The sequence below is a fragment of the Heloderma suspectum genome, chromosome 4 (genome assembly GCF_057233095.1).
Source record: "Heloderma suspectum isolate Gila_16-S chromosome 4, 16-S_ref, whole genome shotgun sequence".
Classification (NCBI taxonomy): domain Eukaryota; kingdom Metazoa; phylum Chordata; class Lepidosauria; order Squamata; family Helodermatidae; genus Heloderma; species Heloderma suspectum.
In genome coordinates, this window is record NC_139461.1 from 5,715,154 (window position 1) to 5,727,821 (window position 12,668).

Here is a 12,668-nt window from a genome sequence, read left to right on the forward strand (position 1 = left end):
TCAAATAACCCTAAAACAAGCCAGGGCTTATTTGAGGGTTATCTAATCTTCAAACAACCTCTGCCGCCTGGGTTCGCATGACACGACAAGCCACAGCAACTCTTGCATATTCAAAATGGCAGCTGGCACACACCATGGCACTCCAGGGGTTAATTAACCCACTTTGGCTTGGCATGACATGCAATCTGGCCCCTGGAATCTCTGCATCCACCCAGTAACCCACCCATTACCACAAAGACATGAGAGAGAAAAGAAGAGCGCCACAAGCAGGAAAGGTGGGTGGAAACGTGGAGCTGCTGAATACTTTTCAGCACCCCCCCCGCCCCGACCACACCCCACCCACCCCACCCATCCATACGTGTCCCGGATAGCAGCGGAGTGAATTGTGGGTGAAGACCTTTCCGCTGGGTGCCTCCTTCTCTGCGAGGATCATCTTCGCAGCAGCCTCTTGCTTGAGGGACCGGAACTCAGTGAGCGGAGTGGGCGCATCCCCCAAGCCGCCCCAGCCCAGGCCTTCCTCCTCTTCCTCCTCCTCCTCGGTGCTACTGCCTTGGTCGCTGTCCAAGCTGCCTGCCGAAGGACACGGCCCTGGCCCGTGAGGAACACGCCAGACCCACCGCCTCTCTTCAGGGTGGACACCCCCATGATGCCCCCTTTGTTCCCTGGGGAGAGGCTACGGGAGGGGCCTCACTGGACCCACCACGGGAGGGGCAGTCAGTCTCTCCCCAGCACTTGCAGTCCCGCCTCTGCCCCTCCTTCACAAGCTGCACGAGCTCCTGGGCCTACGTAGCGTAGCGCAGGGCAGGCCCAAGGCGTGGCGTTGCCTGAGGCAGAGCAGCAGCTGGGGCCCCACGCCCACCCACAAGTCCACCATGCTCAGGGCCAGCCACATTATTTTGGCACCCGAGGCAGAAAATCCCACAAGCACCTCTCCGCATCCCTGGCAGTAACAATGCAACACATTAACGACTAAATACTGGCTGCCTTTCCAAACATGGGAAGCCTGTTTGAAGGCCTGAGGCAGCCACTGCGCTTTGCGTGATGGCAGGGCCAGCCCTGGCTTAGCCCGGTTTTTGCGGGCTGCTCATGACCCAGGCCTTCTCTGGAACTGCTCTGCGGGACCCCCAGGCAGCCTGGCCAAACGGTAAGCCGTGTGGGAAAGATCAGCTCACTCCTGCTTCACGGCAGAGGCTGCCCCTAGCCTGGATCTGGCTTAGAAAATAAGACCATAAGAAGAGCCATGCTGGATCTGACCAAGGGTCCATCTAGTCCAGCATTCTGTTCACACACTGGCCAGCCAGCTGCACATGGAAAACTCACAAGCAGGACATGAGCGCAACAGCACCCTCCCACCCATGTTCCCCAGCAACTGGTGCACATAGTCTCACTGCCTCTGGTACTGGAGCTAGCACATGGCCATCAGGAGTAGAAGCCATTTATAGCCTTTTCCTCCAGGAATTTGTCCAACCCCCCTTTTAAAGCCATCCAAACTGGTGGCCATCACCACTTCCTGTGGTAGTGAATTCCATAGTCTGTCTATGCGCTGTGTGAAGAAGGACTTCCTTTTAACTGTCCTGAATCTCCCACCAATCAGCTCCATGGGATGACCCCTTTGGGTTCTAGTATTTTGAGAGAGGGAGAAAAATGTCTCCCTCTCCACATTCTCCACACCGTGCATAATTTTGTAGACCTCTATCATGTCTTCCCTCACCGTCCTTTTTTTCTAAGCTAAACGGTCCCAGCTGTTGTAACCTTCCCTCACAGGGGAGATGCTCCAGCCCTTTGATCATTTTAGTTGCCCTTTTCTGCACTTTTTCCAGCTCTACGATATCTTTTTTTAGGTGTGGTGACCAGAACTGTACACAGCATTCCAAGTGTGGCTGCACCATAGATTTGTATAGGGGCACTATGATGTTGGCAATTTTATTCTCAGTCCCTTTTCTAATTATGCCTAACATGGAGTTTGCCTTTTTTTACAGCGGCAGCACACTGGCTTGACATCTTCACTGAGCTGGCTTGTGCCTGCCATTCAAGCTGCAGACACAGAGATGACCACCACCGCCGATCCATTCCCCAGATACATAGACACAGACTCCTAGGCCAGATTTCCCCAACCTGGTGCCCTCCAGACGTGCCTCCAGCATCCCACAGCCATCGTGAGTCATAGTTCAACAGATCTGGAGGGTGTCAGCGTGACCTAAGCTGATCCCAACAGTACCGAACCAAGCAAGTCCTGCTTGATGAATATTGTAGTTCTGCCACTGTTCTTGTTCAGATGGGCTTACCATTTGGGAGGGGGGCAGGACTTGCATGGCGCTTGCCAATAATTTTAGGCTGTGGGGGGGAGGTGGCAGGGAACAAGGATGGTGGCTACGTACTGTCCAGCTCAGTCAGCTCCTTCCAGAGGTCCTGGCACTTCAGAGTCTTCTGGGTTCTCCTTGGTGGCACCATACAAAATGCTGCGTGGCCCTGTGTAAGCAGGAAGGGGCAGGAGTCAGGCATCAGCGCCACTATAATGGGAGTCGGGAACACCATCCACATCGGTGGCACCCATGGGTGGCCCTGTATCACATCAGGTACCATCCACCCTGCTGCACGACTGACTCCCTGGCCGAGGTGCTTGAGGTGGTCTCTGATGTGAGTGTGCAGTCCCCTAGCTTATTGGTGTTGTTGGGGGACTTCAACGTACATTCAGGGGCCGTCCTCATGGGGCACCTTTTTTTATTTATTTTTATTATTAAATTTATTAATCGCCCATCTGGCTGGTCACCCAGCCACTCTGGGCGATGTACAACATACAATAAAACAGTTTAAAACAATAAAATTCTACAATAAAAAAAATTTCTAAAATACCCTAACCCACCCCAAATGCCTGCCTGAACAACCACGTTTTTAATGCACGACGGAAGCTCATTAAAGAGGGGGCATGACGGAGTTCCCTAGGGAGGGAGTTCCACAGAGTGGGGGCCACCACAGAGAAGGCCCTCTCCCTCGTCCCCACCAGTCTAGCTGTCCTGGCTGATGGGACAGAGAGAAGGCCATCCGAGGCTGATCTTGTTAAGCGGCCTGTCTGGTGCTGCTGGAGGCCTGGGACTTCATGGAGACCATGGCTTCCTGGGAGCTGCACCCTATTCCAACTGGGCCCACCCATGTAGCCGGTCATGCACTAGACCTTGTGTTTGTTTCTGGAGAAGCGGGGAGTGATCTGGAAGTCGGGGGTATATCCACCACCCCTTGTCATGGTCAGATCACTATCTGGTGACGTTGGACTTCTCGGTTCCACAACCCCTCCGCAGGGGTGGAGGACCCATTAAGATGGTCCGCCCCAGGCGTCTTATGGATCCAAATGGATTCCTGAACGCGCTTGGGGATTCTCTGGGGCATGCCAACGGCCACTCGGTCGAGACCCTGGTGGGTGGCTGGAATGCTGTAATCACTGGGCATTAGATTGGGTGGCTCCGAAACGCCCTCTCCCTCTGATCAGGGCTCGGACTGCACCATGGTTCAATCTGTGGTTATGAGCTCTGAAACAGGAGGTGAGATGGCTAGAGCACCAGTGGCAGAAGTCTCGCTCCAAAGGCGATCAGACACGGGCTAGAGCTGTATCTTCAGCCCATCACGTGGCGGTGAAGGCAGCAAAAAAGGAATATTATGCTAACTCTATCGTGTCCGCAGAGTGCTGCCCCAGGAGGCTGTTCCAAGTGGTCCGGAGCCTGGTCAGTCCAGTTGCTCCAGAACCGCAGGAGCATTCTAAGGCCTCCTGTGAGGCCTTGGCAAGGCACTTTGCAGATAAAATTGATCAGATCAGGAGTGTTATTCTGTGCTCCGTGGATACAGTTAGTGAGCAAGAGGCGGCCTGTGGCAAACCGGTTTTGTGGGATTGGTTCCAGCTTCTTCCTTCTGATGAAGTGGACAAGGTGCTTTCATCTGTAAGGCCGACCACCTGCTTACTTGATCCTTGCCCATCTTGGCTCATTATGGTCTGCAGAGAGAGACTGGGTGAGGGGATCAGGGCGGTGGTGAATGCCTCCCTTGAGCAGGGAGTGATGCCATCAGCCCTCAAGGAGGCAGTGATAAGACTGCTTTTAAAAAAGCCCTCCTTGTATCCCCAAGTTCTGAACAACTTTCGCCCAGTCTCGCATCTGCCATTTTTGGGCAAGGTGATTGAGCGGGTGGTGGCGATGCAGTAGAAGGCACACTTGGAAGAAGCCGATTATCTAGATCCATTTCAGTTGGGCTTCAGGCCTGGGCATGGGGCAGAAACGGCCTTGGTCGCCTTGGTGGATGATATGAGGAGGGCTCTGGATAGGGGTGAATGCTCCTTCCTTGTTCTCCTTGGCCTTTCAGCGGCTTTTGATACCGTTGACCACAGTATCCTCCTGGACCGCCTGGAGGGGTTGGGCATTGGAGACACTGTATTACGGTGGCCCCAGCCCTTCCTCTCCAGCAGGTACCAGAGAGTAGCACTGGGACAGGAGGTTTCGGACCTGTGGCCGTTCACATGTGGGGTGCCACAGGGTTCCATCCTCTCCCCGATGCTATTTAACATCCATGTGAAGCCGCTGGGGGCTATCATCAGGAGGTTTGGGGTGTGATGTCATCAATATGCAGATGACACACAGCTCTGCCTCTCGTTCAAATCTTCACCAGGGTTGGCTGTAGAATCCCTGTCCAAATGTCTGGAGATGGTGAGTGGCTGGATGGGGAGGAATAAGCTGAAGCTGAACCCTGACAAGACTGAGGTACTTTTGGTGGGAGACAAGAGGAAGTTGGGGGATGTTGACCTGGTGGTGAATGGGGTATGGTTATCCTTGAAAGACCAGGTCCGCAGCTTGGGGGTAATATTAGACTTCCAGCTGTCCATGGAGGCTCAGGTGTCAGCTGTGAGCCAGACAGCGCTATACCAACTCCATCTGATACGGCAGCTGAGCCCCTTCCTTCCCGACCATCTACTCCCATCGGGAGTACAAGCCCTGGTCTCCTCTCGTCTAGACTACTATAATGCACTCTATGTGGGGTTACCCTTGAAGACGGTTTGGAAGCTGCAGCTGGTACAGAATGCAGCGGCTCACCTGATTAAAGGCAGCTGCTGGCGAGATCACATCACTCCAGTGCTGAAGGAGCTGCACTGGCTACCAGTTGTTTTCTGGGCCAAATTCAAGGTGTTGGTTCTGACCTTTAAAACCCTATAGGGTTCTGACCCAGCCTATCTCAAGGAGTGCCTCCAGCAACACCAGACAGGCCGCTTAACAAGATCAGCCTCAGATAGCCTTCTGTCTGTCCCATCAGCCAGGACAGCTAGGCTGGTGAGGATGAGGGAGAGGGCCTTCTCTGTGGTGGCCCCCACTCGGTGGAACTCCCTCCCAAGGGAACTCCACCATGCCCCCTCTTTAATGAGCTTCTGCCACGCATTAAAAACGTGGTTGTTCAGGCAGGCATTTGGGGTGGGCTAGGGTCATTTTAGAAATGTGATGTTTTTAATGTTGAATTTTATTGTATGAACTGTTTTTCTTGTACATCGCCCAGAGTGGCTGGGTGACCGGCCAGATGGGCGATTAACAAATTTAATAAATAAATAAAATAAAAATCAGGGATTTGGGGGCCCCACACAGAGATCATCTGGTCTCTCCCAAGCAGCCAGTCTTCCAACAGAAGAGGGAGGGCAACAGACTGGTGAACGCACATCCCCCTGCTACAGGCGAGGGGCAGGTGAGACGCAACAGCTTTCATGCACTGGAGAAGGAACAGAGGACGCTGCCCTATTCTGAGCCAGGCCCTGGGCCCAGCTAGACCAGCACTGTCAACACTGACTGGCAGTGGCTCTCCAAGGTTTCAGGCTGGAGTTTTTCCAGCCCTACCTGGAGATGCTGGGGACCGAACCTGCAACCTTCTGCATGCAAAGCACGTGCTCTACCATTGAGGCCACCAATTTAGGCGACACCATGAAGAAAACTGCAAGTGAGGGGTAGTGAGGGAAAAGCTTATCATTGGTAGGTCAGCAGTGGGGCTGGGAGCAGTGGAGGGGAGATGGCTGAGGAGGAAATGTACGTGACTATCTAGGGGCAAATATGGAGTAGCACCTCTGTTTTGGTAGCGCCAACAGTTGGCAGCATTGGAGGAGTTGAATACGGCCTTTTGGAAGCATGGAAATCACACAGCCTAGATGAGACTGGTCAAAGCTTTCTGGGCCTTTCCCACCAGCATCAGCCTCCTGAGTCCCCACACATCTCCGTGATGTCCCACCACCTCGTCTCCTTCCTGGAGCATTGCACTCTGGATGCAGCAGCTGCAGGAGAAGGAAGACAGGCAGCATCACAAACAGCTGGGTAGACAGGAGAGGGCCTACAGGCGGTGGGGGGAAGACACGCTGAGCCTCACTGAAAAGTCTGCAGTTCTTTGTCCTGGCATTTCCCGCCTCACTGAAAAGGCTGCAGTTCTTTGTCCTGGCATTTCTCTCCTCGTCAGGGATAGTGAAATTCTTAGTTACAGGTTTTTGGACTGCAGCATCTGTAGTCCTGGAGCTGCACCCCTTGATCTCTTGCAAGGTTACAGAGGACGCTGTGGTGCAACCCTCTCAGATCACGTGTGGGCTGAAAGTTGCAGCCTAGCATCCCTGGCCATGTTGCAGGGGCTCCGTCCTGGGATGCGCCTCATGGACTGTGCAATGCAGCCAGTCGCTGAGGGCAGCAGCAACATGTCTCGGACGTGCCCTGCGCAGCTGCCGAGGAGGAGAGGCAAAATGCCAGGCACCTCCCTCCCCCCGTCCACAACTCCTTAACCAGCCAGGATCTGTGTGCATGGGGGCAGTGACAGGGGGCTATATGGTAGCAAATCTGCATTAAGGGGTCTTGAGAAGCATGACTCTTCGCGACTGCAAGCAAAGCTTGTCTGTGTGTGGGGTGGGATGGAGGATTAATCTGGATTAATACAGAGTTGAGGAACATGATCTTGTACCCAGAGAGACCAGAAGGTGGGAGTCCAGGCAAAGGGGGATTCCTTTGGGCAAGGCAAGGGAGGGAGCTAGCAAAGTCCCCTCGGCACTGTCTGATGCTGCTGACCTACACATCAGAAGTCAAGGAAAGGACACTGTGTCTGGGGAGCTGAACTAGAAATATCCACAGCCCGTGTGCCCCCCCCCCCCAGCACCATTTTCCTTTTAACACAACGTGCTCCTTTAGCAACCACAATTCATTCATTCATTCATGTATTATATTTCTATACTGCCCCATAGCCAAAGCTGTCTGGGTGGTTCACAAAAATTAAAAGCCATTAAAATACATCATATAAAATATAAAACCATTCACGTAATGACATAGTACAAATAACACACACAACATATAACTAAAAAAATGTCCCCTGCATCTGGAAAGTACATTCCCTATTCAGCGCAGGCATGCTATCTGGGTATTTTCAAAAGACAGAGTATTTTTGTTCGGTCATTTTGTTTGGTTCAGCAGAATAACTCCTGCTGAATCTGTTGTATTCAAGCACAGTGAATGACTTGTGCACCACCACCTTCTGCACTATCATCAGAGTCAAGGAGATGCTCTGCTGCAGGCCTGTGTTTAGAGCCCTGCCAGGGAACCGTGTAGAAAACTCCATTAAATAAACCTGCTAGTTACCAACACCTGTGTGAAGCTTGGACTCAACTGTCGAGGTTCAACAGACCACATACCAGGAACACTGACCTCTTGGTCCCTGGCATGGAGGACTCGCCATGGCAAAATGGGCTAAGTGGGGCACTTGTTAAACGGGCACACAGGACATGACTTTGGCCGTACCAGGCCTCAGCGCTCCCGACTTTGTCTCTGGCGTGTGCCCATCCCCAGACCTCCCTGCTTTGATGCTTCGCTTCTCCCACAGTTATGGGCCCTTTCCTGGCACTGCTGCGCCACTGGCCTCCTGCCACAACCAGCAGCCATCCTGCCTCCATTCCCAGCCAAGAGAGCACTGCGGAGGGGGGCTGGGTGGCCCCCCCCGCCCCCCCGCCAAGCCAATCTTCTTGTCATCAGTGGAGTTGGAATTTGTTTGTTTGTTTGGGCGGGGGGAATTTCCAGCTCACATTCAAAGCTAACCAAGGGGCAATGTCAAATCTGCATATATTTAAATAACAGAATGCATGTAAATGAGACATGATCCAAGGTTCATTCTACCTCTCTCTCTCTCTCACACACACACACACACAGGCCTCGAATGCCCCCTTTCCGATCAGCTGCTGCCTGGCCACCCTAGTTGGGAAGCAGCTCTGTTTCCATGGTGACAAGTGCTATGGAAACACCATCACTGAGCGATGGGCCTGTTTGTCCAAGTCCTGCTTGCCAAGGAGCAGAGCCAATCCAGATTTATCCCTCTTGTCCATACCTGGCAAGAAAGGGGCATGCATCCACCACAGGATTGTCATGGAGAAGAGCTCCAGGGAAGGAAAATGCAGAACTGAGAAGACAGGCAGCTGCCTCAGGACCACAAGGCGTGGGCCCTATGTCACTCAAGGGCACCCTCCAAGAGCTGGGCCTACTCGAGGGGCAAAGTCTCACCAGAGCTCAGCTCTAGAATCTCTTTTTATGCTAATAAACTTTGGGACATGTGATGTGCCAATGAAGATAGCACTTCTGCGCATGCACAGACTGCCTTCCTCCCAATGCTAAGAAGCAACCGCTAGTTCCTACACATCTAACTCTCGTGTCACTTCACACATTATGGACGTCTTACACAGAAAGCACTTCCCTGCAGGAAATAATGTGACATCCACATGCAGGTTGTTCCATGTGAAGAGCACGCATGTGTGTTCATCATGCAAACATCCTACACCACAGTGCTTTCTGTGTAAGAAATCTGCCGCAGGCGGAACTGCCCTGAGCAGGCCGGGCTCTCGGGTCACAGAAACGAAGGATGAATTCACTCAGAGTATAAAGCCCCAGGCTGCAAGAATGGCATCAAAAGGATGCAGACTGCAGACTGCACCAGCACGGTGCAGTAAGGTCCCTGAATGTGACTGCCAGGCAATCCTGGGTCCTCTCCCTGCTCTGTGGCAGCAGTAGTGAGCCTCCCCATTCTATCTGCAGTCCTCTCGCCAGGGAAGGCGGCATCTCCGCTCTCCCTGCCTTCCTCCAGAACAGCCCTCAGATGCCCCCTTCCAGAAACATAAGTGATACGCCACTGGCGCCCTGTTCCCTTTGCTCTGGGCCTGCCAGTGCCCCTTGCGCGGACTGGGATTTGTCCCTCTGGAGAACTCCCAGCCACCCCCTTTCTTCCCCCAGAGGGGGAGGTCAACTCGGAGCAGGTCGCATCTGCAGAGCACTCCTCTCCCCCAGCACCCTTCTAGAAGCGTCACCCTCTTCCCCACCAGCTGGAGAAGCCCTGGGTGATAGACAGTGGACCATTAAAGAAATGTGCAGACCTCTGAACGAACTCATGCATGCACATGAGCAAGGAGGAGCTCTTCCTCCCAGGGAGAAATGGCATCCACAACCCTGGGGGTGAAGAGGAAGAAAGGGCAGGGCTGGAAAAGAGAGGATTTGGGGAGGCAGCTGGTAAGATAGGAGGGAGCACCAGCTACCCCACCCCATCCTATGGCCCTGAAAATCACAATCCATTTAGGGAGCAATCCTATGGCCACTAGACACTGTCTAGAGGGCCATAGGATTTTTTGGTTTCTGGGAACCACCGTCAGAGCCTGGGCTCTGAATGCAGTTTCAGAAACCACGCTCCCCACCCCTCCCCCTGCCCCGCATAGCCGGCGTGGTTCTCTTCCCATGGGCTACGTCTCCATGCTCAGAAAAGGAGTGCAAAGACGGGGAAAAGGGGGCAGTCCTGGGGCAGGGAGGGGAGGAGACCACAGAAGCTGCATTACGCAGCTTCCTATGCACCATGTGGACTCCTGCCTTCTCCCTTCCAAAGTTGTGGCTAGACAGCCAAAATCGGCCATCTAGCCAAAAATGCAGGGCGGCTGGAGCATGGAGATGAGGTATGGCTGTGCTATAGCCGCCCTGCGTTGGATATCTGGCAGCCTCCAACTTCAGAGGCCGTCGACTATCGCAACAGGATTGTGCCCTTAGGTGTTCATCCACATCATGTCCACAGCATTTTATACACGCGCTGCCATTCCCCACATGGTCAGATGTGCATGTGAACCTCTCACCTCTAGGATTACCCTTGCCTGTGTACTTATTCCGTGCCACCCAAGAAAAGGTATGAAGTCTAAAAAGTGGCCTGGAACCAGGAGATGTTTTCCTGGAAATTCCTGGATTGCACAGGCCCCTGCATACATTGCCTGTGGTGGGCAGCTGTGGGAAGAGGGAATGAAATATTCTTGGGGACAAATAGTCTTTTCCATGGTAGATAAACACGTGATCCATGAACCCATTTCAACCACCCTCTCCTGGTAATGACCAGGATAATGACATGGTGTGCCCACACTTCCTATTTTTATTTGATTGATAGATTCCCCTCTTCTATTCTACCCCAACTTTCAGTGTATGAGGATCCCCACGGCAGCTAAGCAGCTTCATACCAATAAGACAGCTGAAGATGGTTAAGACAAAACACTGAAATCCAATAAAGCAACTCATAAAACCATAATAACGTCAGATCATGGGTATTCACGGGTGAAGCAGGGTTCCTAATCCACTGTGAGCATGGAAGGGAGGGTCTGCGTTATTCATGCAGACTGCAAGGGGCGGGTCTTGCATGGGATGTGGCAGATCAACTCAGAGGCCATGGCTGTGGAACCCTCGTCCTCTGGAGGCACATGAGAAATTGAGCATGTTTTCGGAGCATCAAGACCTTTCTAAAAGGCTGGCCTTTAACAACTAGACATAAGTAGGGAAGGGGATAGTTTAATCTGGCGCACTTGCTGGGTTTCGTTGTTTTCCAGACAATGCTGTTGTCTCCCTTGACCCGACAACAGTGATGAGAGGACGCGCGTTTCGCGAGGGAAGCCCTCCGCCCAGCTCACCACATCTCTGCTCAGAAGAATAGCTGGGCTGCAAAGACCGCCGGGGGGGAACCTTGGGGTGCTGCCACCGGTTAGCATGGGCAGTACTGGGCTAGAGGGAGGCGGGGTCTGATGGAAGGGCGCCGTTTTGTGTCTCGGGCGAGCCGTGCGACAGGCCTCCTAGCCAGGAAGGCGAGAACACCCGGAGCCCAGGAGGGATGGCGGCCAGGCCGCAGGCTGCGCCCCGGGCCGCCATTGCGCAGAACGGCCCGTCCCCGCGAAGCGCGCCGCCGCCCGCCGAAAGCAAGGCGCTGCAGCGAGCTCTCCGGCCGCGCCTTGCTGCTGCGGCGCAGCTGGGAGGCGTCCCAGACGGGGGCCCCTGGGCCGAGGGTGCAACGGCCTGCTTCAGGCAGCAGCGGGCGCGCTGCTGGCGCTGGCCCCGGCCGGGGGAAGAGGGCGACGCGACGGGACGGGCGGCGGAGCTGCCTCTCCCCGGGCCCGCGCGGTGGCTCTTCTCCGCCCGGGGAGGAAAGCCCCTTCCTGAGGCTGCAGGGCCCCCTGCTCTTGGCCCCGGGCCTCGGCTGGCCCCCTTCCCTGGGCCGCTCCGAGTCGACCTCGCGAAGGCGTCCCCAGCCGCCACTGCAGCGACGGGTGGGCCGGCCTGGCCCCGCGCCAAGCAGCAGCCCCTCCAGCCCGCCCCCTCCCCACGTGTCGGAACGCGACTGCCATCAACCCCAGCCGTTGCCCGCGCTGGCTGGGAATGATGGGAACTGCAGTCCGACACATCTCGGGAAGGCGGCCATACAGCCCCTCCATGCCCACCCCCAGCTCAGCACCAGCACCCCGTGTGCGGGGGGGGGGGTGGACGCCCTCAAAACCGAAGAGCCATCAGGGATGCCGTGCTGACGCCCCCACCCCGACGCCTCGCCCCCCAGAGCCACGCCAGCCTGCTGCAAGATCCCCCCCCGTGACAAACGCCCCGCCTCACCTGTGGGCTGCTGTCCAGAGAAGGGGGCGGCGGCGGCGGCCCTGCCGCAGCCACCCCCTCCGCCGCCGCCGCCTCCTCCTCGCCGGCATCCTTCTTGAAAAGGGTGTAGAAGATGTAGACGAGCAGGGAATAGAAGGCGTACATGGGGCCGAGCTTCGGGGGCCGGCGGCGGAACCCCAGCTGGCCGGGCTCTTCTGCGCCTGCTCCGCGGCCCCGGCCCGGCGCCTCGCTCCGCGCAGGGCTCCCGTCGGGATGCTTGGGCGCCGGCAGCCCCGGGGCGCCCAGCCGCTGCCCGGGCGCCGCGGGCCAGGCGCGCTGTCCGCCCTCGCGCAGCCGGCCGCCAGCGCCGCGCGCGCACCTCGGCCGCCGGCCCGCCCCGCCGTCTGCCGCACGACGCCCAGCGAGGCACAGCGAGCCGCCCGGGCCAGGCGGGGCCGCGCGCCGGGGCTCCTCCGCCCAGGCCGCGCCCGCCGGCTCGGATGCGCAGCCGAGGCCGTCAGCCTCCGGGCTGGCCCGCCGCACGAGCCGCTGAGCCCTCGCCCGCCCGCGGGGGACCGGGGCCCTCTGCCTGCCAAGCACGTGCGCCGCCAGAAGGCCAGCCTTCCCCCTGCCTGGCGCCCTCCAGACGGGTTGGACTACAAGCCCCAGCTTGTCCCCAGCCAGCTGGCTGCACCAAGGCGTAGACCAAGGGTGGTTTTGGCCCACATCTCCCACCAACCCATACCGTTCACTTTGCTTGCTAGAGCT

The 12,668-nt window shown here is 55.9% G+C and overlaps 1 protein-coding gene across 1 annotated transcript in view; it reads right to left on the bottom strand.

The window, feature by feature from the left end:
- The window catches only part of KIFC2 (kinesin family member C2), a 48,459-nt gene extending 36,213 nt beyond the window's left edge, over nucleotides 1–12,246 (bottom strand). The window contains exons 1-3 of the mRNA XM_084847932.1: nucleotides 11,922–12,246; nucleotides 2,379–2,469; nucleotides 398–570 (exon numbers count right to left, since the gene is read on the bottom strand). Coding sequence (XP_084704058.1) covers nucleotides 398–570; nucleotides 2,379–2,469; nucleotides 11,922–12,065 — 408 coding nt within the window. The 5' untranslated portion in view covers nucleotides 12,066–12,246. The remainder of the gene's footprint in view (nucleotides 1–397; nucleotides 571–2,378; nucleotides 2,470–11,921) is intronic.
- Nucleotides 12,247–12,668: the final 422 nt, after the last annotated feature.